The sequence below is a fragment of the Fundulus heteroclitus genome, chromosome 18 (assembly GCF_011125445.2).
Source record: "Fundulus heteroclitus isolate FHET01 chromosome 18, MU-UCD_Fhet_4.1, whole genome shotgun sequence".
In the NCBI taxonomy this organism is placed as follows: Eukaryota; Metazoa; Chordata; class Actinopteri; order Cyprinodontiformes; family Fundulidae; genus Fundulus; species Fundulus heteroclitus.
The window spans coordinates 4,057,394-4,085,177 of NC_046378.1; the positions used below are offsets into that span (position 1 = coordinate 4,057,394).

General features: G+C 47.4%; 1 protein-coding gene across 6 annotated transcripts; it reads left to right on the forward strand.

The window, feature by feature from the left end:
• Positions 1 to 27,784, forward strand: pax3b (paired box 3b). Of its 6 annotated transcripts, none has more exons than XM_036149763.1 (9): positions 1 to 557; positions 966 to 1,201; positions 1,357 to 1,486; positions 1,855 to 1,998; positions 16,355 to 16,554; positions 17,198 to 17,363; positions 19,271 to 19,485; positions 22,246 to 22,530; positions 27,472 to 27,784. In XM_036149763.1, the coding sequence occupies exons 1-9, from the start codon at positions 473 to 475 to the stop codon at positions 27,487 to 27,489; spliced, it is 1,479 nt and encodes a 492-aa protein (XP_036005656.1). In that variant the 5' UTR covers positions 1 to 472; the 3' UTR covers positions 27,490 to 27,784. The 6 variants fall into 6 exon arrangements, with proteins under 6 accessions (XP_036005656.1, XP_036005655.1, XP_036005654.1 ...); XM_036149762.1 differs by having other exon boundaries at positions 1,360 to 1,486; positions 22,246 to 22,525; XM_036149761.1 differs by having other exon boundaries at positions 3 to 557; positions 22,246 to 22,525.

A 27,784-nucleotide genomic window follows, 5' to 3' on the forward strand; every position in this document is an offset into this window, starting at 1 on the left:
CCCGCTCAGCCAATCACAGCCGCGAGCGCTGCAGCAGCAGAAGAGACCCTCCGCTACTATTGACCGTCCGCCCTCACTTTCGCACCGGTGTCAACAAACAACAACAACATCACAGACGCGCCGCCTTGGTTACCGTGTTCTTTAAAAAAAAAACAGAAACCGAACCGCTGACAAACATAAGCCCTTCAAATCCCTTTAAAACCCCCACAGCCTCCTTATCTCTCTTGTTTTGACGTCAGTTTTTGCCTCCTCGGGGGCGCCGTGGCTGTCCCGGGATACTCCCGTGCTTAGCTGTAGCCCGGAGCGCGGCTAAGCCCCCTTCCGAGGCTAGCCGGGGCTAACTTGTCACAAGGACGGGGACTTTTTTCCCCCCCTCTCACCAGCCAACTCCTGCTGCAAGGTCTTCGCCGCGGGAGAGTCCTCTCCAGGGAAGGAGGAGGTCGGTGCTGCCGGTGGGGGTGGTGGTGGAGGTATGACTGCGTTGGCGGGGTCAGTGCCCAGGATGATGCGACCCACGCTGGCTCAGAACTACCCCCGCAGCGGCTTCCCACTGGAAGGTAAAAGCGCGTCAAAATGTCGTTTTCTTTTTTTAAGCGTCGCTGGAAGAGAATTTCGAGCGTTCTGGTGAAAAGTCACAGCCACCGACCCTTAAAATCACTTTAATCGACTAAAATTATCCGTGTTATTTTTTTTTTTTCATTTATTTACATTTGTTATAACCGGTTACTTTGCGGTGTCAGTTTTGCCTGGTGCGTTCACGTACCGACAGCTTGCTTTACTAAGGTCTTACATAAACAGTTTTTCTTTAAAGCTTGTTTACTAAAACATTTATTATGAAAGTGTTTTCCCGTTTCAAATAAACGCATTTTTTTAAATTTAATTTACCGTGCTCTCTCTCTGCTGAAAAGTTTTCGCTCATATTTATTGTTGTTTTTATGTTTTGTTTTTTTGCCTGAAATCCACAGTGTCTACCCCGCTGGGCCAAGGCCGAGTCAACCAGCTCGGAGGAGTTTTCATCAATGGCAGACCTCTGCCCAACCACATCCGACACAAGATCGTGGAGATGGCCCACCACGGGATCAGGCCGTGCGTCATCTCCCGACAGCTCCGGGTCTCCCACGGCTGCGTGTCCAAAATCCTGTGCCGGTACCAGGAGACGGGCTCTATCCGACCCGGGGCCATCGGAGGCAGCAAGCCCAAGGTGATTTTCATTTTAACCCTCCGATGCGACGAGGTAAAACCTGGATACGCGTCTTTACGCGTCCATGCGTAAAAGTGACCTGTTGATTCACGCCGACGGATTACTTGTTCTGGCGAGTAAATAAAGTGTAACACACTTTTCTTGTGTTTTTAAAGCAGGGAACAACGCCGGACGTCGAGAGGAGAATAGAGGAATACAAGCGGGAAAACCCGGGTATGTTTAGCTGGGAGGTTCGGGATAAATTACTGAAGGATGGGATTTGTGACCGCAACAACGTTCCTTCAGGTAAAAAAAGGAAAGAAAGGATTTGGCAATTTTTGGCAGAATTAAAAAAAAATAATCATGTAGCCTACATTTTTTTTTCTTCAGAATTTAAATATGTATTTTTTTTTGTTTTGGTTAAAAAAAGAACAATTAAATAATTATTTTTTGTCATTTTATTTCAAAGTAATGACCAAAATAAAACAACAAAAGGTTAAAAATACATATATATTTTTCAAAATAAATTCACATCCTAGATTATTCTGCAGCAGTGCGAATCAAATTGTCAGCCACAGTCATTAAACATTTGCATAATATATTATCTGCTGATCTTGAGCTTCGTGGTGACAGCCTCTCCCCCCCTGTTTGTTTTCAACCCTCCGCTTTCGCAGTGAGCTCCATCAGCCGCATCATGAGGACCAAGTTCGGGGGCAAAGGCGACGAAGAGGAAGACGAAGAGGAGATTGAGAAGAAGGAGCTGGAGGACGGCGAGCGGAGGGCCAAGCACAGCATTGAGGGCATCTTAGGGGACAGATGTGAGTTCTCTTCTTGACCTTTTGCGTTTGCTGCAGGGTGGAACCTCGGCTCGGCTTAATGTTACGCTCAGCTCAGACCCTGAAAGGACGTTTTAAAACCAGAATCCTTTGCTCCCATCAACGCCAAAAAGATAACTTAAAGAAGTTTGCTATACGAGTTCTCCACATTTAGGCTAGAAGAGAACACTTGGCTGGTTAGAGGCTTCAAAGCTGCTGGATGTTGGTGGAGAGTGTGGGCCGTCTTTTGTTAGGAATTCTTCATCGACCGTTTCTCTCCGCTAATGCTTTTCCCATGAGGCCCTGTACCGTAAATCAAACAGCAGGTGATGGGTCTGTGCGGGAAGGAGGGGAATGCGTGTGCGTGTGGAGCAGTGTTTTTTAAAAGCAGCAAATGAATGGCCTTTACAGTAAGTCGGCCCAGGCTCTCAGCGTATAATCTGTAATATTCTGCTCCGGCATTATAAGCCCATCAACCGTTTAATTCCTTCATTTATTATTAAAAAGGGATCACACTGCTGTGGATTGCTGTGCCTCTTATAGTTTTGAGCGTCATGTTAAAGAGCAAATCAATTTCCATCAGGGCGGTAAACTGCTGCATGCGTTGGGGAAAAGTCTTGAAGGCAGAACTGTTTTTCGCTGAGAGAAAACTTTGCCGGATTTCTAACGAATCTAAGTGGTTTGTTTTCATGAGGGGTTAAAAAAAGAAAAGAAAAAGAAAGTTAGATGAAGTAGAATGTCAGAGTGAGACTACGGATCGAACGTTTTGCTGAGGGCTTGGTCAGAGCTAACAGAGGGGACCATTATTGCGGATTTGTGGGAGTTTTTTGACATTTTGGGTTCATTTCATCAAAGCAAGGCGACATTAGGCCAAACTGGGCCGTTTGGAAGGCCGTCGTTTTGTTTTTACTTTTATTAAATGCTTTGCATCACCAGATTTGTGCTGCGTGGCGGCGGCTCCCGTTATTTTACAGCCCTGCAAACGTCCATCTTTTAACAGGTTGACCTCGGTGTGACTGGCAGGGGGAAGAAAACTGTTAGGGGGAAACGAAGCTGTCAGAATTGGCTCGTTCCAAATGATCCAACTCGGTTTATGTCCCGCTGGAAAAAATACAGCATTCATCTCTGTCATGACACTAAAAAAAAAAAAAAAAAGAATTTTGGAGGGTCTGAACTATTAGCTTTTTAAAATATATATTTTAATTGTATTCAAGCATATTAGTTTATAAAAGTCATGTTCAATAATGGTAAAACATGTCCCTGGTTTCCGCTGCTTTATTTTGGTGACAGATCCTGAGAAAACATTTTAATCTGAATTAGAATTCAGCTGGAGACTTTTGGTCGTTCCTCTTGTTGTGCTTAGACCAGTCAGGCTGCTGTGTTCTTATGGGTCATGTTATGAATAAATAAATCAAATGAGTAAACGTTAGGACTTTCAGCTTTGCGTCCAGCTTTCACTAGTTTAGCAGCAGCGCTAAAAAGTCAAGCTTGCTAGCATTCTGTGCTTTGCAAAGGTTACAAAGTTTATATTTTAGAACCGGTTTAAAAGGTTTATTGCGATCCAGATGTCCAACAAGCTAAATTAACAAAATTATCCTGATGAATGGCTAGAAGTCAACTTCCAAAATACTTTTTGTTATACAGGAACTAGTTTTTGTTAAAGAACTAAACTTCCACAATATCCCCCCAGAAATGTTCAGAGTTAAATTATAACTCTTTTATTTTTCCTATTAAGTGGCTTTTAGCTTAAAGAAACAAAAATAACAAAAAAAAAGCTTTGACATTGAGGCTAATGAGCTTCTGGCGCGGTTGTCCTCCCCCGTCAGCAACAGTCGATGCTGTCCCTGAGCCACTGGTCTGCTGGTCAGATATGTGGACATTTAACCTGTTATTTCCCCCGGCGAGCTGCCGCGTCGGTAGGGGAGGAGAGATAAAGGTCCCTGGTTCGAAGAGACAAAATGTCCCCCCAGATGAGTTGATCAAACATTTGTTCAACGGTCTCCATCGGCCCACAAAGACACGCCTCGCGCGCACAACGGGGCGCTCGCGGATGAACTTGGGAGACAAAGGCTCGCGAGTCCATTTGAGGCTCACGCTTGGGCTGCGTGCGGACAAAAGGCCAGCTTGGAAACAGCTTTGGCCGCCGCTAAAGGAGAAGAAGAAGGGGACCTGTTTAAAATTCAGCCAGACGAATAGAAAGGGGAACAGGAGAGTTTCACAGAGAGAGAGAGAGAGGGAGAGAGAGAGAGAGAAATCTGACGAAAGACATTATGAGGCCGCAATGAAGGATGAATTATTCAGGGAGCTGCCCCGGCACGGCACCGAGGGCCTGTTCTCCGGCTATTTTCACCTACAAAATGTTTTCTTTTGGGTTCCCCTCAAGAAGCCTACTGCCGCTCCAGACAATTCAAGTCTTCTGAAAGCCACCTACTGCCCGAGGATGCGCGCTCACTCCCTGACACAGGGGCGCGCATGGAAATCCCTCAAGGTGGAATTGGTCACACAGCCTTAAGGAGAGAGAGAGGCTGTTTTGTCCGGCCAGCACAAACTGGTTCAGAGCGTCGCTCATGACTTATCGAATGTCAGTAAAATGGTATGAAGTCATCGCAAGGCTGTGCAACGGCAAATAAAAACCAACATTGCCCGGGCGTGCATTAAAGCCTGTAATTGCAGTGTTAGCTGTTGTCCGACTAGAACCGGGCCACAACACAAAGAGGACTTCTCCGCCCTGAAGGATCACAGCCGTCTCCGCTGTGATGGAACTCGTGGTCCATCACCGATCCTTTGATCGTGCCCCGGCCTTGCCCTCTCCAACATTAATAATGTCCTCTAAATGATGTCGATATTGTGCCACGTCTCGTTTTAATGATGGGGAGGGGAGGGGGGGGGGGGGGGGGATCACCGAGGGTTTTCGGTGAATAGGGACCAATGTTCTCCCGGGGAGAACCCCAGTCTGGCCTGGAGCGCTGCTTCACAATGGGGGCCCCGGGCAGCCCGTCCTCCCCGCACAGCTCCTAAACCTCAGCCGCTTGCCCTCCCCTCTCCCCAACACCCCCACCCCCATCCCCACTTGCTCTCCTAAATCTCTTCAAGCAGATTAAATCAACTCTTTTATTTCATCGCACTTTCATCCGGAGAGCAACACCGCCCCTTCTCCCTGCGTTTCCCTTCGCTTCCGTGTGCCGGCCGCAGCCTGCAGCGCCCGGCTCAGGTTAGGACCGGGGCGCATCCTCCATGGCACACCAAGCAAAGTCACTCCGCGTTTGGAAAGCAAACCTAATTAGGGCGCGTGTTGTCAACGCGGGGGTCAATTACGCCTACGGGTTGTTTCAGTGGGCCTTTGAGTTTGCACCGGGAGAGGAAACTGTTTACATCGGGACTCGTATCTCATCAGCTGATGACCACCATCTTCCCTGCTCAGAACAACGCAAGCACCAGCTGAAAATGCTTAGGGAGACACACCGAGGCCTAAACAGGCATCAGAATATGTAAATGTCACCTGTTGATTATTTTTCTTTTTACTATTAGACTAGATAAGGCTAAATAAAAATGTGTAAATAACTTAAATAATAGCAATGCGTTTAACCCCGATGTCTTACACGTTCTGTCAAAGTTAAACAGGAAGACCTCGGTGCTCCAAAAACCCCACTCCCTGCTCCGGTTTTAGATTCATCTGACAGCAGCGTTGGCCCCATAGGCCCATTTCTGGGCCCCGGCTAACTGCTAACATCACGGTGATTAACCCTGAAGACGACGTTAATGATTGAAACAGACGCGGCGTGCCCCCCGCCTCCACCCTCCGCCTGCCTCGCATATTCGCCGCGTATCGCCGCGAGTCCGTCCTTAGCTGAAATTAGCCAGATAATACAGAGGAGCCTTGTTAAGGGCCGATACATTTACATCTAGCCCGGGCGTCCGTACGCACACACGCACGCACCTCCACACATTCCACTCTGCAATGCAAACAGTCAAAGGGATAACTTTATTTTGGTGAAAGAGGATCCTGGAAAGGGCTAATTGAATAAGCCCGGGATCTTTGAAAAACCCCTACCATGGTGAGCGCAGTCATCATGTCATAATTAGGTTTATTGAGGCGCATTCCTTCAATCTGCCTCCATTCTGCCGGGCTCATTGTGTCCACAACCCCAGGCCAATGGCTCAGGGACAAAGGGGGAGCCGTGCGCAGACAATACATGAAAGAGCCATAAAGATTTAGCCAGCTTTGTCACAGAAACGGAGCAGGACTCTGTTTGTGTAAATAATGCTGAACTGAATGAGGGACTTGGGTTCCTCTGCCACTTGGGGTGTGGGACCTCTGGCTGCAAGTGGTACGAGGGGGGCACAGCCCGTGTTGGTGCCCCAGCAGGATGAGGAGGGGGGGCATATGGAGCATCAGTCCATCAAGACGAGGAGGCAGAGATTAGCTCTAGAGCCGAGTGGGGGGATTTAGTTCAGTGAGGGAAAAGTTTGCAGGAGTCGCCTGAGCCTCGACTCAGATGATGTTTATTATTTGTAATGCGGCTCTCAAAAGATCCAGCCCAGATTATCTTAGAGATCGTTAATGACTGATACGTGTATTTATGTTTTGGCATGCTCATTCTAGCCACAGAAGAAAATGTATAATGGCTACATTTGCTGGCGGTGGTTAAAGCCGTACCTAGAAACTGTGATGTGGCTACATTGTGCTGTACCTGCTGCTAAGAGTCCAGTTGTTGCCATTCGGCGACTCACTCTGCCTGTTTCGCAAAATAAATGTTACGTCTGATGCTTAATGGTTAACACTAGAAGGCCCTTTACGCCTTGGTTATGGTCGTCAGCGTGTGGTACGTCGTCATAAAAAAATGCATGACGGTCCGAGAGTTTCCCTGTGTGATTCTGAGGAGGCTGCAACCACGGCATTTATGCAACGATTTCAGTCAAAATGCATGACGTGAATGAATCGCTTTCCTCGTAAAATCAAACTGTTCCTGCTGCTGCTGCTATGCCAGTCAACCAAACAGAGTGGCACTGTGATCCGAAGGTGATCGATAACATTTATTTGTTTGTGACTTGGAGTTGGATACAGAAACGTTACGGTAAATTCCCTAAACACCTGATACATTTTATTGTAGATTTCAAGCTCTTATTGCACAGAATATTGTGCCTTTCCCTTCGTTCTGCTCCTCATAATCTAACCAGCTGATATCAGCTCTTTAACGTCTGCTTGGGTAGCCAAAGCTGCTGCGGCCCTCTGGGTGGCACTTCTGTAGTTTCAACATCATTCTGAATTAGTCTTTCTTTTAAGTGAGGAAAACTTGTAGCAGCCTGTCTCTCTCTCTCTCAATCCTTAGCAACAGGTGGGGGCGGGGCAGCACAGCCTTACTCATTGCTGCATACAGCATCAGAAAACTGGAGCCTCCGACACGTCCTCTGTCATGTGACTAAAGAGGCCTTGGCCTTGATGAGGAACCAGAGCACTCATAATTGTGTCACAATCATATGTGGATTACATCCCTGGAGAAACAAGGTCAGGCCCCGGCTTTTAAACGACTAGCTAAAGCAGCAAGGTCGGAGCTGCGAACACGAGTAGAGTTTTGTTTCTGAACATTTGTTCTGGGGCTGCATCGCCCACGGTGGGTCGCAGTCCTGTCCCAAGTTTGGAAAAGTTGTGGGGAAAAAAAAATCAACACTTGTAAACTCTTTAAATAGTTGCCTGTCGTGTTAGCGATGTTCCGCCTTTTACTCCTTTACCGCAAAGCATTTTTTTTTAGCAAATTTTTTAGCTAATTCTGAAATTCATGCGTTTTTGGGCTTCGCACTACGCACAAACCAAAGTTTGACAATTTTAACCACTTTTCCGACCAAACATTTGCGCAATTGAGACATTTGAATGAGCGTCTTGTAAAAAAAAAAATGATGGCCCCGTTACGTTCGCTCTGTCTGCCTCTGTCTCGCAGGATTTGACAAAGACAGGAAAACGTCAGATCTGGACGGGGCCTATTATGGCTACTGGCTATTAATGGTCTACGCCAAATGCCTCGTGAAGAGGGTTCTGTGTGTCCACGGAGCGAATGAATGTGTCACTCAGTGAGTCCCTGGGCACAAGGGCAAAGGGGGGCACGGGGGGCCAAGCGGCCAGCCCCAAATCACTCTCCTCTACCCTGGGGCTCTCTCCGTCTCGCTGGCCCTCTGCACTCCTCCCTCTCTCGTGGGCTCCTTTCTAATAAGGCCTTGCATGATGACTATCCAAGCATGAAAACATAGTTATCTGCAAATGAATGGCGGCTCTATGCTTCATTAAAGCCTCTTTCTGCTTTCACACTCTTATTGTGACCCTCTGATATCAATTCAAAGGGCAATTAATGAATGCACACCAACTTTGAAGTCGGGGCGATTTTCTGGAAGGGCGGGGCCCCCGCTGCGGCGTGCGTGTGTGTAAGCGCATGTGCGTGTCTAAGGGGGTATTCGAGGGCACCCCACCCCGCCCCGCCCTGCCCCGTCAAAATTCGCAGCAGCGCCCCCAGCCTTCACCCGAGCCGGACTGAGCCACATTGAGCGGCGAGCGAGCCCCAGCGACGGTTTGAAGGGAGTGAAAAGGCTTCGGCGAAGGTCAAGTAGAATGGCTGGCTTTGGAATAAGGCCCCTCTTTATCTGCTGCAAGTATGCACTATAGGCCCAGCAGTTGAAGTAGGAGGCAAGGGGGGGTGGTTGGGGTGGGGGGGTCTGAGGAGAGAGAGGTTGTTTTTAAATCTGGGTGAATCTCAGCGCTTGTGCGCGTTTCGCTCCCATGTAGCCGTCTGCCAGCTCGGCCGTTTCTAACGTGTGCCTGCGGGGTCAGGGTCGGGTGTCAGAGTTTGCGGAGGCCAGCGAGGGGGCCCGTAAACGCAGCCCCCGCGCAGCTGATGGAGGTGGCGGGGGGGACAGGCAGCTGTCAATCATCTGACTGACGAAGCCTGACTTCTTTCAGAGCTTTGTTAACTAATTAGGTGAAGCCTTCTGCGGGTGTGGGAGCAGGCGGCTCCTAAGAGTAGAGTTGATGTAGTAGCCTTCCCATGTGGGAATGCCCTCTGTGATAATAACCCACGAGTGTCCCCCTCAAATAATCGTATCTGGACTGTTATTCGGCCCGTAACCTGGGTACAAAACGGCGTGAAGAGGAAGCTGGATGTGGTTCTTGCAGTGAATGTGCCGCTCTGTGAAACCTGATTATGGGCGCTTCCTTGTTGAAACAGGGATTCGTCGCCAAACCAGGAGTTCCTTTGGTAACGTTTACGGTCTGAGACCAGAGGTAAAAAAATAAAAGTAGGAAAATCAGATTTCCTCTCACCCAGATAAAATGAAAGCGCCATTATGCAGTGGGCCGCTCCGTTCCAAATGTGTCGCTGTCCAAGCCAAAGCCCGTAGAAGACAGCTCTGTCGTGCTTAAAGAGTAACACGTGGTCCGTGCGATGATGCACAAAAAAAATCAAACATCGTCTGTGGCAACAGGAAAAATAAAAACGGTAGCGATAGCAAAGCCGGTTTATACCACGCTGGCCGCTGACTGCCGCTGAGAGGTTTTCTTTTCTTTAAGTTGAGACAGACGACCCGCAGGGTCAGCCGGTCCCAGTAAGTTCACTCTCCCCCCAGTGCTGCACCGGAAACAAGGTTAAAAACACATTTAGCTACAAATGACAGGTAACCACTTCCTCATACCCTTCTACATCCCCGGCATGCTCCCCCAAGTCCTCGCTGTCAGCATCGGGGTCTTTAGGGCCCGCTCATGTCATGGCTCTGAGCAGAACAGAGCTTTGATTGATGAGAGTTTGCCTTGGTGCGGGAGGACAGGAAACAGCGCAGTGCCAGTGGAGCGCTCCCCCATCTTGTCATCACTGCGACTACAAACGTCAATGTATTTTATTGAGGAATCAACCCTAAATAGTTCTTAATAATAAAGACGTAGAAAATGCTCCATGATCTCCAACACTTTTATACTTATGAAAATCTGAAAGGTGTGGCGTGCCGGTATATTCAACCAACCCGACCTCCTGTCTACTCTGAGCAGCTTCCTCGTACCTGCAGAGAATAGAAACAACCATCCCTACAGCTTGTGGCTGTCGCCAGCTGTTCAGGGGGGGTCTGCGATGCGTGGAGGACACCAAGCATAGTGAAAAAACAATACCTGGTGGTACCAGCCGCTGTCTTTATACTTAAAGATTTAATTACACACAACCGCACTCTTACTTAATACTCCGGAGACTTCTGAAGGCGGTTAATTGCACAGGATTTCCTTTTAAATGGTATCAAACTTAAACTTCCGATTTATTTGTGAAACGTGTTGAATATCCATAAATGATTTTTCTTCTACCTCACAACCATGCCCTATTTTGAGTTGGTCCATCACCTAAAATCCCGACAAAGATAGGTCTATGCTCGTAAAGGGACGAAGTACGGAAACGGTCATTCCTTGTCTGAACACATCCACAGGGCGGCCGTCCACGTAGCAACCTCTTAGCAAGTCAAGTGAGTTTGCCATCCTGTACCCCCCCCCCCCCAACACATACACACACACACACACACACCAATTCACGTAGGCCCACACGCACCACGCTCCTCAGAAAGCGCCACAGATGGGTCCATAAGCTGTCAGCGGAGCCATTATCCAGGCCAGCATCTGCCTGCCTTGACTTCTATGTACTGTTTAATGCAGTCGACCAGTCACTTAGTCCCACAGCTCCTGAATGGAAGCAGCGTGGTCGTCTCCGCCCAAATAAATGCCGCGTTTGTCTCCTCTGCCTTTTGTTTCGTGTGTTTTTTAGAGGAGTAGGTGGAGAGGAGGGGGGGCAGATCTGTCAGAGGCTTGATTTACCCTCACTATTAAACCAGGACACCCCATCCCCGCCCACCGCCACCAGCCTCCGATGAGTTACCGGTTTCGTCCAAACCGGGGGGGTGTAAATAACGCGCATATGGTCGGTCAATTCCCCCGCGGCCCCCGGCGACAATCACGCACACAGGCGTGCGTGCTCGCTGTGTCCTGTCCCGTGTCTCGCCGGGCCATATTTAAGCCTTTGTGTCCCTGTTCGACCCCCCCCCCTCCCGCTGCCCCTCAGAAACGCGTCAATGCTGAAAGTCTTTCCAATGAACTGTTGCGGCTAAATCCTCGCCTCCGCTTTCTCCTCCTTGTTCTCCCTCTCCTCTGGGATGGCGTTGCGCGGTGGGAGCCATTTTGGGCTTCCTTGGCTCAGGAGAGGTTGTTTTGGCTCGGAGCCCCTCGTGCTGTGCGCCTCTCAGGGCCTCGGTTTGGTTAAATTAAACAGTTTTCTTTTCTCCTCCGACCCCCACCACCAGCCTCCCTTCCGCTGCTGCTCCTCTCTTATTTTGCTGCTTAATGCTCCCCAGCTCACCGGGGCCACCTCTCCGCACAGGCCCTCCTGTGCTCAGATAGTTTGACCCTTTCTAAGGCTCATATTTTCCCGTGTTTGGAGGAACTGACAAGAAGGAGAGAGAGAAGTCATGTGTTTACAGGGCTGTAAATGCAGCAGGTTTAAGATGTAGGGTGTGTGTATATATATATATGCGCAGGAAGCGACATGAACGTTAGAGTGGATAATTTGATTGGCCCAGGCTATGTGACGGTGCCAAAGTGATACGATCAGAGTTCGGGGTCGGCCAGGCGATGATGGCAGACATCACCGCCTGATAGGAAAGCTTTCACCGCGGCCTCTTTAGCTAAACTCCGTCCTGCGATCGTTGGCGTGAGAGGGGCCACGTGGCGCTGCGGCTTATTCAACAGTTCATTCCATCGTCTGTGCGGTTGGAGATGCGTTTGTGCTTCATTGCTCTTCCAGCGATGGAGGAAGGGAGAGAGTTAATTGACGGCAGACGCCTCGGGGCTGACAGGATTATCACAGCCCTAAAGTGCATGCAGAATGAGGGGAAAGCTGTTGCGTGCTGCGTTCTGAGCCTTTTGTGTCTTCGTCCCTTTTAACCTAGTTGAGGAGAACTTCAAGCTTCGGGCTTGGTTAGGCGGCCCGCTCGTCACACCTTGCTTTTGGTCTGTGGCTGCAAAGCGAAGATATATGCAGCGCCTCGTTTTACATTTTCTTAGGCTACCACCCCAGTTTTTGTTGTACTTCCATAGGATATTATGTGAGAGACCATCCCAAAGCGACACATGAAAAGTAAAGTGGCAAAAAGACTTGAAACTGGGATGGTGGACAACGTCCAAGCAGTACATCGAGGCTCGATAAACAACCAGAGCTGCTAAGGAGAGGTTTGGATAAATGCATATTCCTGCGTCCGATCGGATCAGTCTAACTCTTGATCTAATTCCATCCCATTTGAGAATCTGTGACAAGACTCCAACGTGGAGGTTCACGGATGTTCTTCATCCAGTTGGATGAGCTTTTTGGCAAAGAAGAATGAACAAAAGGTTGCTCTGCTATCTGGTAGAGACATACTCCCCCAAAAGCCTTATCTTTTATAATGTTATATATCTGCATATCTTTGACTGTGTTTATTGTGACGGTACATTTTGAAACTAAACAAAGCAACCTGCACCCCTTCAACCTGTGTCCCCCTCAGCTTTTGACTCCCAATTCAAAATGCTGATTTTCTTGTTTGCTATTTAGGGTGATTTGTTAGTCTTTGGTATGCACATAAGGTTTTTATGCTATTTTGGGCTACGTTCACACTGCAGCCTGAAGTGACCCAATTCCGATTTTTTTGCCCATATGCGACCTGTATCTGCTCTTTTTATGACAGTCTGAACAACACAGATCAGATTTTTTCAAATGCGACCCAGGCCACTTGGATATGTGGTCCTGAATCCGATACGTATCTGATCTTTTCAAATGCGACCTGTGTCTGTACGGCCGGGTCGCATTTATCCAACCTGTACGTCACCGACACTCGACAAACGTCACTATTCAGCGTCCTGCTATGCAGAAGCGGGAAGAAAGACGACACCCATAGCCACTACAATGAGGAGAGCAGTCAATGGAGGGAAAGCTCCGGTTAGAAAATAAATTAATGACCGCAAAATGCGCGCCAGCATTATAATCCATGTTTACTTCAGCAAACACTGAGGACGCTCGCTACGTGTGACGTCATCAAGTGCGCATGCGGGACACTTCGGTTGAACGCGTTCAGTTCACACAGGAGATCACATACAAGTCGTATATATTAGGAAATGTGAACGACCACGCAAAAAAATCCGATTTCACAAAAAAATCGGAATTGAGCATTAAGACCTGCAGTGTAAACGTAGCCTTAGATTCAACGCAACATTTTTCTTTCTTTCTAGGAGACACGTGTGGAGCACAGAATGAAGGGATCTTAAAGGGTTAAAGCTGATATTGCTGCAAATGTAACTTTGAAAGAATATTAACATTAATATTAAGTGGGGCTAAATAGAAATGCGCGTCACTCTTTTTCATTTTGCCGCATTATCTCAACATAAAGTATCGGAGCTTGTGGGTGTGAAGAGACAAAATTAGGGCCCAAGGGGTATTGGTATACATTTAGGCAAACATATACCCACGTTTTCTTAGAACACTGAAGGATAAAAAATTTGAAGCTTTTAAACAAAAATACACAAAGTATAGCTTCTCGTTGTTTAGCGTCTAAAGGCTTAAGAGAACCTAGAACCTTTGGGAGTGCTAAAACCAACACAGATGCCCTGACAGTCTATCCTCATGGGTACATTTACAATCCTAACAACAGCCCGCCTCACTCCCCCCACCACCCCCCACCCCCCACCCCCCCTCAGGTGCTCTTACAGTTCCCGCTGCAAGCCCAGCTTTTTCTTTTTTGGAGGGGGGAGCTGTAAGGCGGGGGCTTCGGGGCCCCCGGCTATGCCCCCATCTACCCCACCCCATCCCCAAACCCTCTTTGCGAAGCCTTTTAATGCCCCCCCACCCCCACCAATCCCCCCCCCCCACCCCCAGCAACACCTCCCAAGCTCCCCCATGGGGCAGGTGACAGGCCTCCACTGTGAAGGGCTGAGGGAGCCATGACGGATTCCACAGATGGAGCGTGGAAATCGGCGGCAAAGACCTCAGCTCTGTGGAGCAACAAAGAGCCCGAGAGTCGGAGAGAGAAATATGGGTGGAAAAGAGGGAGATTGAGGGGGGGGGGGGGACAAAGACAGGGTGACAAGAAGGGGGAGAAAAAGGGAGGAGAAAGCAGTGCTTGTTTAAGGAGGGTTGTGCGCCCGAGCACATAAAGTGTTTGTTTGGGGGATGCGATACGGTTCCGATCGAAACCTGTGTGAATATATTTTTTTTCTTTCTGTTTGTTCTGTCTGCTGCTCGCTTTCCTGCCGGTTGGTTATCTTTGCACCATGCCACCTCTGAACGACACCTGATGTAGAGATCCAAGCTCGAGGAACGAGGGAACCGACGAGCCTGCTGTGGTTCTCCGTCAAATGACTTTATCACTGCTTGTCTCCTGAGCCTTGAGAGGTGCCACTCTGTCGCTTCTTTTGAAACATTCTTGAAACCCCGGTAGCAGCCATAACCGATGGATAAGTCCAAAGTGATTAAGGATTTTCCTGGGCCGCCTCAGCTTTCCCAAGGCCCAAATCCCTGTGAAATGCCGAGGAACGTGCATGCTGGGGTGGGATTGGGGGGGGAGGAGGAGTGGGACAGGGTGGACATTCCTCGCGGCCTTCCTCTATGCAGGAACTGGAGGGGGAGGCCACAAAAGGCCTCATCTCTTGTTTTTCAGCCGTCCTGTCCAAAACTCCACACCCCAAATTCCTTGCTCGCCATCTAAAGCACAAAGCCCAGTCACTCAGAAGTCGGGTGGTGGGGGGGGGGGGAATGTGGCCCCCACACATCAGAGGTTTTCCTGGCGCTCTGTGATGACCACATCTGAAAAAGAAACAGCTGATAGCGTCGCGGTGAAACCCTAAACCTCTGCGGCGATTCCACATCGTCTTTTCTTTGCACCTGCTGGAGAAGCTGCTCGTTTGTTCTTCCTGTGTAAAAGCCAAAATGAAGGCGCAGCGTAATGAGCCGAAACCCACAGCAAGAGGCCTGAGCCAATGTCTCAATCCCCCCCCCCACACACACACCCACACTGAAAATATTTTACTTATTGGTCTCGCTTGATAGTTTCTTTACCAATTTGCTCCTAATGCAAGTTAAGTTGACTCCCACAGCTTTCGGTGTTGTGAGGACAAAATCGCCAAAGGGGAAGAGAGGATCAGTTTCACATGAGGGGCCCCGAGCTATTTGGATTCTCTTGTATTTTATTGTTGCTTCCAAGGGGGGAACTAATACAGTGTTGCACACAAAACTTCCCCTGTGCTGAGGGGGAATTAATTAAGTGTAACACAAAAAGTGGGCGCCTTGGCCACGGCGACCTAAGAAGGAAGCCAATAGGGTGTTTGAAGTCGTTGAAAAAAAAAAAAAACAAGCTGCAGGATTATGGAGGAGAGAAGAGCTCACAATGGTGTTAATACAGATCTGAGGCCGAAATGAAAGGAAATAAAACACAAAAGCTGTCCAGGCACATTACATCAGTTAGTCTGAGGGCAAAATCGCGTCTCATAAAACTTTGTTGTTAACCAAAAATGACCAAAGTCCAAAAAATGTTTTAGTTTGGTCAAAAAATGAAAACCAATAAGCTGTTAACAGGATTCTTCAGCTTTTTCCAGGGTTCGAATTATGGAGAATCCATCCGTTAACGTAACACTTAAAAGACCCTTTAAACTGTCATCCAAGCCTGAAAAAAGTGTTGACCAGTAAGATGAAAGAGAAGCTAAGATAAGCAGCAGAATAGTTGAGTCTCACACCGTAACCCTGAACAGGAGTCCAACATGATCATGGATCACAGGCGAGGTTTCATCCTGAAAAGTTCCCAACCTCATACCTGAGTTATGGCTTTTCCAAAAAGAAAACCTACTAACCTGTAAGATCGACGGCTCTTTTAGCTTTAATTGTGACAAGCAACACCATGTTTGAGATCATAAAACCCTAAAAGGTCCCACAAGTTGGTTTCTCCTCCTTCCTCCAGCTGGATGAACCACTCACCATTTCAGCTACAGGATGTAAATTACTAGCCTTGTGCTAAGTTTCCCTTCCACCAGTGCGCCTGTCGTGCTGACGTAATCTTGGTGGATGGGATTCTTCCTGAGGCAGGATCTAGTTTTTTTCAGCCTGGCTCATCAGGTGTGTATACATTTCTCTGACCTGGATGAAATGGCATCACATCACGTCGCAGTAGGCTATTGTCATCTCCTGATGGAGACCAAGGACGGCGTGAATGCACAGGGAAATATCAGAGCATGTACGATGAAGCTGCCGAGGAACACCAACTAACCAATCGAATTGTCTTCGTCGAACATCCGATTGCTGGAGCGTAATCCCGGTTCTTGCCTGCTCCCTCGCAGCGAGTCACTCAGACGAAGGCTCGGACGTGGAGTCGGAGCCCGACCTGCCGCTGAAGAGGAAGCAGCGGCGCAGTCGGACCACCTTCACCGCGGAGCAGCTGGAGGAGCTGGAGAGGGCCTTTGAGAGAACCCACTATCCAGACATCTACACCAGGGAGGAGCTCGCTCAGAGGGCCAAGCTGACTGAAGCCAGGGTGCAGGTAGGAGCTTTGTTAGCAAAAAGACATTTTTATGGACACATAAACTCACAAGTCACTGAATTTATATCAATAATTCTAGTCTAGGCTGCGAATAAATCTACGTACACTTGCCAACAGCAGCCCCCCCCCCCCTCCTTCCTCTCCTGCACACACATTCAGCCATTAGCAGAGTGGCTCTATTTACTCTGTCAGCGCTGAGGGAGAACCTGCTCCTCTCTGCGCGCTCCACTCAAACACGTTAAATCACATGCAGGTTCTCGTCCTGTCGTCCCAGGGGCCCAATCCGGACCTTCCTATTTATGATCTAGGGTCCAGCAAATTCTCCTCCACAGGCTCCATATGGGACGGATAAACAGGCCCAGCAGGACCCGCGTCCATATGGGCTCAGCATGTCAGTCAGTGCAACCAGCCATGATACTCAGAGGGGCTCACTTTTTCTCTCACACGCTCGGCCACCTTCCCTTTCAGCCTCTCATCACACACTCCCCCTCTCCGTGTGTGTGTGTGTGTGTGTGTGCATTTCTACGCTACAGATGCAGTCTAGTTCTTCAGCTCAGCTTTTAATAGCATTAAGATTTCCCGCTGTCCTTACGGCAGCAAATACAAGCAAAGTATGACTAAAAGACCTGCCTATCCTTTCCAGGTGTGGTTCAGCAACAGGCGGGCGCGGTGGAGGAAGCAAGCCGGAGCCAATCAGCTGATGGCGTTCAACCACCTGATCCCGGGCGGGTTCCCCCCCACAGCCATGTCCAGCATCCCGCCCTACCAGCTCTCTGACAGCACCTACTCCCCGTCATCGATAGCACAAGGTACCCAGGACGGCCGCTGACAGATTTCCCTGCAGGGTTTCCCCTGAATTTGCCTCCATCCCATCAGCTCTGACCAGCGTCTCTGTCCCCGCTGGAGGAAAGCCTCGACACAGCGCGATGCGGCCTTCTCACCTCGGCAGGGGGTGTTCTTTTTAACCACTCAAAGAAAACGCTGAGGTGTACACTGCAAAAAGGGAACTAAAAGTAGGTAAAATCCTACTAGTGTATTTTTCTTCTACAGGACTGTCTCAGAAAATTAGAATATTGTGATAAAGTTCTTTATTTTCTGTAATGCAATTAAAAACCATGAAATGTCATACATTCTGGATTCATTACAAATCAACTGAAATATCACAAGCCTATGTTTTAATATCGCTGATTATGGCGTACAGCTTAAGAAACCCAAATATCCTATCTCAAATTATTAGAATATCGTGAAAAAGTATACTAGTAGGCTATTCAACTAATCACTTGAATCGTCTAATTAACTCGAAACACTGCAGGGTTTCCTGAGCCTTGAAAAACACTCAGCTTGGTTCAGTAAACTAAATCACAAGTATGGTAGTGGTTAAGAGACGACATAAGATTCTCACAGTAACTGGTGTACTGACCATGGCATTACTGTCCTTGATTGGCCTGCCAATTCCCCTGACCTGAACCCCATAGAGAATTTGTGGGCTATTGTGAAGAAGAAGCTGAAAGACACCAGAGCCAACAATGCAAATGAGCTAAAGGCCGCTATTGAAGCATCCTGGGCATCCATAACACCTCAGCAATGCCACAGGCTGATTACCTCCATGCCACGCCGCATTGATGCAGTAATCTGTGCAAAAGGATTCCCAACCAAGTACTGAGTGCATTAATGGACATTTTCAAATGTTTGATTTTGTTTTGCTGTTATATTTAATTTTTTTTTTTACTTGGTCTGAGGAAATATTCTAATATTTTGAGATAGGATTTTTGAGTTTTCTTCAGCTGTACGCCATAATCAGCGATATTATAACAATAAAAGGCTTGCGATATTTCAGTCGATTTGTAATGAATCCAGAATGTATGACATTTCATGTTTTTTAATTGCATTACAGAAAATAAAGAACTTTATCACAATATTCTAATTTTCTGAGACAGTCCTGTATTTGCCAATGGAATAAGATTTTTGTACTTAAGATAAAAACAATGCATCTCTATCATCTTATTTCAAGTGCAGGATGTCTAATTATGCTATTTTAGGGGTAGAAATTCTTATTCCATTGGCAAATAGTCTTATTTAGCTGCTGAAATCAAGGGAAAATATACAAATTTTAAGAATGTTACTTTTAGTTCCCTTTTTTGCAGTGTATGTTCTGATCTTAGCAGTTCGCCAGCATTTATTCTCCCGTGTTTTCCAGGGCTGAGCTCACACTGACTAGTTTAGGTCGCTGCTAAACACAAACGTCAACACATCTGCCTGAACCGCATCTCTAGGTTCGGGTTCCAGCAGACTTCCCAGCAGCAGCAGCAGCAGCAGCAGCAGGTCCCAGGTTGCGACGTGGGTCAGTGTCGCAGAGACATGGGGGAGCAGGACCGCCGCTGGGCGGGTCTGCGGTGTGCGCTGGTATCAGACGGCAGCGCAGGGAGCAGACTGCAGCTGGGGAGAACTTTTTCTTTTTAATATCCTTTAGGCTCCTAGCGGACACCTGACTAATCTCGCAGATCCTGGGGGGCAGTCTGGGCCACTGAAAGCTGTTTCTGAAGGTCTGCTGCAGCCTGGTCGCACGACATCAGCTTTATTTGATTTTTGAAGTGACGCTGTATGTATGTATGTATTGTTTGTGCTCTGTTTTAATCGGCGAGGCGGACAGGAAAGGTGACGCTGTTCCTGAAAACCTTTTAAAAGTCTCCTGACTGCATCCGTTCTGTTTTTATAGTGTCGGAGCCTCCTGGCACGGTGCACCGTCCCCAGCCCCTGCCCCCTTCCTCGGGCCATCAGGGCTCCGGCGGCGCAGGCCAAGGAGACGGAGCCTCTGCCTACTGCCTCGCCTCCGGACGCCACTCCTTCTCCGGCTACTCCGACGGCTTTGTGAGCTCAGGGGGGCCCACGAATCCCATGAACTCGGCGATAGGAAATGGGCTCTCTTCACAGGTGAGAACACCAGGTAGAAATGTGTGTGCGTGAGCTGCTTCACGTCTCAGAGCAAGAGCCCGTCGCGCTCAAACAGATTCAGACGAGGAGCTGAAGCTGAGCACTGCAAAAACGGAAGTAAAAATAAGTCATGTTTTCTTAAAATAAGTGCATCTGTTCTTGATTTGAGCAGCTAAATAAGATGATCAGCCAGTGGAATGAGATTTTTGCACTTAAAAAACCCCCAACTCATCTCCATCATCTTGTTTCAAGTGCAGGATGTCTAATTATCTTATTTTAGGGGTCAAAATACTCATTCCTTTGGCAGATAAGATTATTTACCTGCTCAAATCTAGGACAAAAACACAAATTTTAAGAACATTTCACTTATTTTTAGATCCATTTTTGCAGTGAGCGCGCGCAAAAGAATTAGGTTGGGCATTTCTCCAGTCTTGTGATGGCGGCTGCCGTCTGATGGAGAGACGCGCAGCTAATCCGCCCAGCAGCGTGCAGAGTCAGGCCTGCACCCAGCGAGGGATTGCCACTTCCCCCCGCGGAGGAGAAATGTGCGATGACTCTAGCAGGACAGAGGACAAATCAGTGTGTGACAAATGAGAAGTGAAAAGACAATTACAGCCAATTACCCAGCCATGAAGTCCCAAGGTCTCTGCACCTAGAGGACGGGTGTAGCAGAGGGGCCGGGACCCTAACAGGCAGAAAATGAGATTTCAGCCTGGCGCGGGCCCGGCTCTGTAGCGCGCGAGGACGGAGACACGCTCGCACGGTCCCGCACGCTTACAGGGACACACGTACGCACTCTGGAGATAATTGATCATCTCCATCACATTCTGAGGATCAGTTAAGGGCTTTGCAACATCTTTTACACAAATATTACACGACATGGTTGAGCGGCATGGCTGAGGCAACTTTTCACCAATAGACTACTGTTTTTTTTTTTTTTTAATCCGCCAACAAGCCAAGCGAAAGTTGATCAAAGATGAGGCCATCCCAATTCTTTCCTCCGTCCCATGAGGATCTGAGTGCTCCTGCAGGCTTAGAAAACACTCTGCCCCAGAAAAGTGTTCACATCTGTTGACCTTTTTGAAAATTTCTCACATTCGTCAGCTTTCATGTATTTCATTGGGATTTTATGTGATAGACTAAAACTAAAACTGGAAATTAAGATGCTACAATTGAAATTCTGAAAACCTGTTTTCGCCTATTTTTATTCAGCCAATACCTCGTAGAACCGCCTGTTTCTGCTGCAGCTACACACCTCAAGTGGCTATATAAATAAAATTGACTTGAGTTGAATTTTTTTGGGGTATATCATTGATGCTGATTCACAAAATCTCAATAAAATACATGGAAGCATGTGAAGCGTGAGCTGAGTGGAACGGCGTTGTTGCTAATGGACCAGCAGCTGAACACGTTCTGCAGCCCCGAGGGAAGCTTCTCCTGATTGCATTCCGCAAATTTTTGCCTCGGCATTCTTCCTCGTGAAAAAGCAGAAGTTGTCATTTTATTTGTGCGCGTTTCACACAGCGAAGAAGGAATATCCTGTCTCAGGCGACTCCCCCCCGCCCGTCCCCGACATTCTTCCCCGCTAAGCCGTGCCGCTTCAGGCCCGCCGGCTACGGCGGCGTCCCGGTCCAAAGCACCCTGGCTGTTGGGAACGCAGAGGCTCGCGGGCAGAGAGGCATGATGGGAAAGCGATAAGACATACGGTTAAAGAGAGCGAGCAGGAAAGGCACCGTGCGAGGACCCATCCTTTCAATTGGCACTTATTCCTGCTGGCTTTCTGTTTAGACCAGCCCCTCGGAGCGCTGGTTAATTTTTAAGGAAAATGTTACCAGGCATGGCAGGAAACACAACTCCGCGCTCAAAATCAACATGGGTTCCTCCACTCACCTCCCCTGCTAGGGAAATGATTTAAGCAGGACCATGTGTGTGTGTGGATGTTGAATAACGTGTCACTTAGAGGGCCGAGGGGACGCGAAAAAGCAGCGGACCTGCTTCTCATTAGGTCAGCCGCAGGGGCCCGGAGGCCTTGGCTGTGGTAGGAAAAAGGTGGGAGATTTTACGTTGGGAGGCAGCGGATTCCAATAGAGACGCTTTTGAATAAGACAGAGTTGGTCTCACTTGCTTAATAACGGTCTCCCGACAAAAGTTAACGAGAGACAGGTAGATTCGATAAGTGGCACTGGATCGTCGGCGCTGCTCCAGGTCTGCTTTGAAGCAGCCGAAGTGCTTTGACCCACGGCTATTTTCCGTCCTTCGCGGGCCAAGGGTCCGTTCCCTTAAATTTGATTATCTGCCTGCTAATAAAGACCAGGTCAAGAGCTAAAGGATTTCTCCAAACTGCAAATCTATTCTTTGGTTTTAACCGAGCCCAGCGCACACAGGCCTGCCCTTTTGTCTTTATCGCTCCCAGCGTATCTCTCTGGGAGATAAGTCACGATCTGGTGCCGTGGCTCCTTGGAGCAGCGTCAAAAAGGAATTTTCGAATAAGTGGAGCCATGGATCAGAGACAAATTGTTTAATCCCTCCTCTCTGTTGCTATCTCTGTCTGGAGCTGGCTCACTCGCATGATGATGTCGGTGGCAGTGGGGGGGATTTCCTTGGTGCGTCTACCTACACACTCTCCTGTGTTTGGACACCAGCAATATTAGGTGGTTTATCACTGCTAGGTCACGTCAGAAACTTCCAAACAGAAAACAAAACACAGAGACGTGTTTCTCCCATCTCTCTGTAACTCTCTGTGTGTTCTCTTCCTACCAGGTGATGGGTCTGCTGAACCCGGGCGGCGTGCCGCACCAGCCCCAAAGCGACTACGCCCTCTCCCCCCTGACGGGCGGCCTCGAGCCGCCCGCCGGCATGGCCGCCAGCTGCAGCCAGCGCATGGACCACATCAAGGGCCTGGAGGGCCTCTCCAGCGTTCCCTCCATGTCAGCACTGCCCTCCCTGCCCAGCTCCCAGTCTTACTGCACCCCGTCCTACAGCTCCCCGGGCTACACCGTCGACCACGTCGCGTCCTACCAGTACGGCCAGTACGGACAAAGTAAGGTCAATAAACATCCCCCTTTTTTTTTAAACTCTCTCCTTTGATTCATATACATGGACCTCTCGTCTGGCAAAATCCAAATAAACACTCCTCGTAACAAATATCGTATTTTCCCGTAGAGTCATTTATGTGCACACAATAAATCTAAGGGAAACAGATTCAAACAAAGATTCTGATCACGAATCAGCGGCACTGTCTCGCTTACGGAAGAGGATTAGGGCCACTCAAAAAAAAAAAAGTCTACTCAATTCTGACTTTTTTCTCAGAATTCTGAGATTAAAGTCAGAATTCTGACTTTAATCTTAGAATTCTGACTTTAATCTCAGAATTCTGACTTTAATCTCAGAATTCTGACTTTTTTCTCAGAATTCTGATAAAAAAGTCAGAATTCTGACTTTAATCTCAGAATTCTGACTTTTTTCTCAGAATTCTGACTTTTTTTCTCAGAATTCTGACTTTAATCTCAGAATTCTGACTTTTTTCTCAGAATTCTGACTTTAATCTCAGAATTCTAAGAAAAAAGTCAGAATTTAGTAGACTTTTTTTTTTTTTTGTGGCCCTAATCCTCTTCCGTGCTAGAGCATCGATCCCCCTGTAACTTCTTCACACTTTGTCACTTGAATGTATTTTACTGAGATTTTATGAGATCAACACAAAGAAGTGCATACCTGCAGAGTAGAAGAGAAATGAAACATGGCTTTAAAAATGTTAGGATAATAATCTGAGATGATTTATTTACTAATTAGGTGATTAATTAGTACACAATGAACACTAATTGACTAATTTGGTAGCACTGGTGATTTTTTTGTTGTTGCATTTTCTATCTTATCCTTATATGTTCATGCAGCGCTACACAGTAGGCCAATTCGCAGGCATCGCAGTATCGTGTGCAGTATCACAATGGATGCAATATCTGCTAGGACATAATATTGCAAGCGCCATGCATTCCCATTCTGCATGCCGGTAATATACGCAGCCAGCTGGTTGGTCTCTAGATGCCCACACCAGATGCTGATTTATCGCGGCTGCAATGCTAGAGCGCAGAGGAAAACGTAATGATGGAAAAAAACGATGCAGGAGGAAAATATGGGTTAATCGTTATCGATTTCAATCACAATGACAAGTTTCCATGATTTTGCTGCAGCTCCAGTTCCATATAATGCATGCGGTTTGGATGTTTGGGGGAAACGTAAAACAATCAGAAATTGAGTTTTCTTACAGTTGTCAACAAGCCGCACTTTTGTGCTTCGGGAAACTATTCATCCTTTAGATAAATGAATTGAAGCTTTAATTTTGCTCAAAGAATGCTTTAAAAAAATATGCTCCCAAACCATCTTCAGATCAGAGCCGTTATGAACTTAGAGGAAGTTTAAAAGACAAAAGTAGTTTGTCAAAGTGGTGAGTTTTAGTTGCAGAAGTTAGCGTATGTGATTCCTTGGAGGATGAACAGAGAAAATGTAAAACTGCTCAGATTGAAATTACTGACATGTAAACATTGGAAATTTGGTGTTTTTTAGGTCAATATTTTAACGACTTTTTTCTGCAGTGAATCTGCAAATTAGAAAAAAATAATAATTTTTTTTCATGTTGATTTTGTACAGAGCTGGTGTCTCTGATCTGTTTAAAAAGATAGAGGAGAAAAAAAATTATGCTTCAAATTTCACCTTTTCAATCCTTATTGGTTTGTGGTTGATGATTGAACAGCTTACGTTTTATTTTTTTTGCCAATTGACTAAAATAAATCAATATATGTAGGGGGTATCAGAGGAAAGAGGCGTGAGGGAAAATGCTTTCCAGACTTGTACCTTTTAGTTAAAGTAGAAAGGCAAGTTTAACTGCTACGTATAATTCACTTAAAGCGACCTCTAAGCTCTATCAACCCATCTTGACTAGATAATGTGCAGATAGTATAGTTTTTGGAGATCTTACTTATTCAGTTTTAAGGTGTTGAGGCAGGACCTAAAACAGAAACAGGATCACAGACAAAGTGTTTGAAATGTCAAAATAGCCCCAGTTCATTAAAAATTTCCAACCGTGCCACTGAATGGCCTGTGTTCTATGTTTTGAAGCCGGATTGTAGTTCTGATTAATTTGTGGTTGTGCGGCCACCGACAGAAACTGAAATGACGGATTTTATGCAAACCAGCCAAAGCGGAGTGTGATCGCGGCCCACTCAGGTCTAAACTCTGCAACCACTGCGCCGCTTGTTGGAGGCGTCCCCGTCCGTCTAACTCCACCCGGTCATGTGGCTCTCGAGTGTTGGGTTTAATTGTGCAGAGCTGATTCAATCGGCGCTGCAAATGTCCCAGCGCCGATTTGAGCTCCCCGCTCGGTTACACGGCGGAGTCAGCTCCCATCAGGCTGAAGCGGGGGCTGCAGCCCTGTCTGCTGGCCCCCCTCAGAGTGTTTGCCCCCGGAGAGTACCTGCAGCCAGAGCCCGCCTCACATCGCATTAGCCCAACGTTAAAGGACTCAAATCAACTTCAAACAAGCCTCCGTCTAACTTCGGAGGACAACGTCACCCTCCGTCACAGCGTGATTACAGCGGGCCGGCGTTTCCAATTGTGGTCCACAGGGGGGGGTTGGCCAATCAGGTTCATCCACTGACCCCGTGGCAACCTCCACAGAACGGGGACCTTCAAAGAGAGCGGCTGCGGCCCAGATAGCCCGCCTCCCCCTGCCTCCATGTGGCTGCAGGTATCGAATGAATATCTAACCTAATATCCGAGAGCAGCAAATGTCTAATGAAATATCTCGCTCAGATATCTGGATGTGGACAGACGAAAGAGAGCGAGAGTGTGGCACCGTGTGCGTAACGGACAGCACACGCACTCGCACACGTCTCGGCAGCGTTACGAGGCTGAACGGCCCATCTTGATGTGATTAATCAGCGCGACTGGATCGCTGGTGTACGGTTGGCTGTGGAGCTGCAGAGGAAAAGGTCCTTTCTGGGGCTGGACAGATCCTAATAGCCTCTGGCAGGACCACTATTGGAAACAGGTGCTTGGAGTGAGGTCAGCTGGGGAAGCAGCGCTGCACAGCCTCGTAAGAAACTGGACCACAACCTAACTCTCACCGGACTGGCTCATGGAAAGTACAGCGGCGGTCCGTGAAGCACTTGTTTGTTTCTCTGTAGGTAACGGCGCTGCCGCCTAGGAGATGCCACCAGGGTTTGTGCAAAGGTTGCCCTCCTGTGAGGGCAGCTAGGAGGAGCTTTTCTTTTCTTGATCTGCAAGGTTGCGATAAAGCTCTGACCTTGAAAGAAGCATCCCAGGAAAGGGTTTTGGATTAGAGGTGATGATTTGAGACATTTATTTGACCGTGCCACGCCTCATCTAGTTTATGTCTTTCATAATCTACATGAAAGTTTATGAAAGACATCCCATCCCTCCCAAAAAGAAACATTCCCACCCAGCGTTGTGTCGTATTCACCACCATTACTCGATGAGTAATTGACAACGATGCATCAGATGGGATATTTGACGCCTGTGTTCCACGCTAAAAGTATTCCCACCCCCATCAATCAGGCTGTGCCTTGAAAAAGTATTCCCACCCCATTGAACTTCTTCACAGTTGCAAGCACATACGTTTCATTTGTTTTTGCAGGGATTTCACCTGAATGACAAAAGTAGTTCACAGTTATGGAGTGGAAGTCAAAGGCTGGGTGGTTTCCGATATTAAGTGGAAAACTAAAACTTGAGGCTTGTGTTTATATTTAGTAGGGGCATAAAAATACATCAGTCCACATCAATATATCGATTAAGTCATTAACGATTCAGTTACATAGATGCAAAATTAAAACATTGATCCAAATCCTAATTTTTAAGGTATACCTAAAAAGTGGCATTCTTCTAATTATATATATATATATATATATATATATATATATATATATATATATATATATAAATAATTAGAAGAATGCCACTTTTTGATTTAAATGTTTGATGCCTTTAAGAGCGCAGAAATACAATGGCCAAGTCATATTTGGCTATTGGTGAGTTGATATCCATGTAAATAATAGTCTTAGATGGGCAGAGGATATCGCATCATATTGATCACAGATTTGTGAATTAAATTTAATGGAAATCGTAACCGACTTTAATATTGGCAAGCATCTTATCGTCAGCCAAAGAAATCAATGTAACATTGTATCGTGATACAATTAGCTCTTCTGATTGATTATTATTGATTAATATTGCTTTCCCTCTGATCGGCTGCCCGGCCCCGAGCTGAGGAACAACATCCCCACGGCATGATGCTGCCACTGCATGTTTCACCTCGGGGGAGTTGTGTTCAGAGGGATGTGAAGAGTTACTTTTCTGCCACAAATTCATGCCGACCCAAAGATTCTGTCGTCCTGCTAACAGAATCTCCCACCTGAGCTGTGGATCTCTGCAGCTCATCCAGTTACCCTGAGCATCTTTGCTGCATCTCTGATTAAGACCCCTCGTGCCTAACCTGTGGGTCTAGTCGAAATGTTTAAAGCTGCTTGTTTAAATATTTAAATTACACACAGGTGGAAGGGATTTGATAATCAGGCGACCTCTGAAGACTAATTGGATTGTATTATTATTATTTCAGGATGTTAAAGGGAGCTGAAGACAAAGGCACGTCACCCTTCTCACTTCTTACATGCAATAACCAATAAAATACATTCAGGTCTGTGGGACAAAGTGTGGAGAAGTTTGGAGGGTATGAATACTTCCTGCAAGGCGCTGTCTATTCTTCCCACTTCGTCACACCTCTTCCATCACCCGACCCTCTCCAAATCGCGGCTGTCAGGTGCTATGCTAACAGCGGCCGTATGTCAGCGGAACCACAGCGCCTGCCCACATCTTACAGCAGCCATACATCTCTCTTTTATCACCTTTCCACCGAATGTTTCCTCCGCACAGGGAAACACTTCTAACACTTTGCTTTGTCCGCTCTCCCCCCCACAGGTGCCCTTCCTTATCTGAGGCCCGAGATCACCTGATCAGCAGCTTCACGGGCCGACACGTGGGCGTCTGTGTCCGCTGACCCAAAGGCCTTAATGTTTGGGACCAAGAACTGCTTCCTTGTTATTAGGACACATTCCCTGCTGCAGGAGCGTCTGTCTCGGCGGATTCACAGACACTGATCTTAAAAAAAACATAAAAGAAGGGATGATAAGACGGAATATTAGAGCAAAGACTTTCCTGCAGCTGCCACAAAGAGGCACTTTCCACTGACACCAGCGGTGATCTCTCTCTCTCTCTCTCTCTCTGTCTCTCT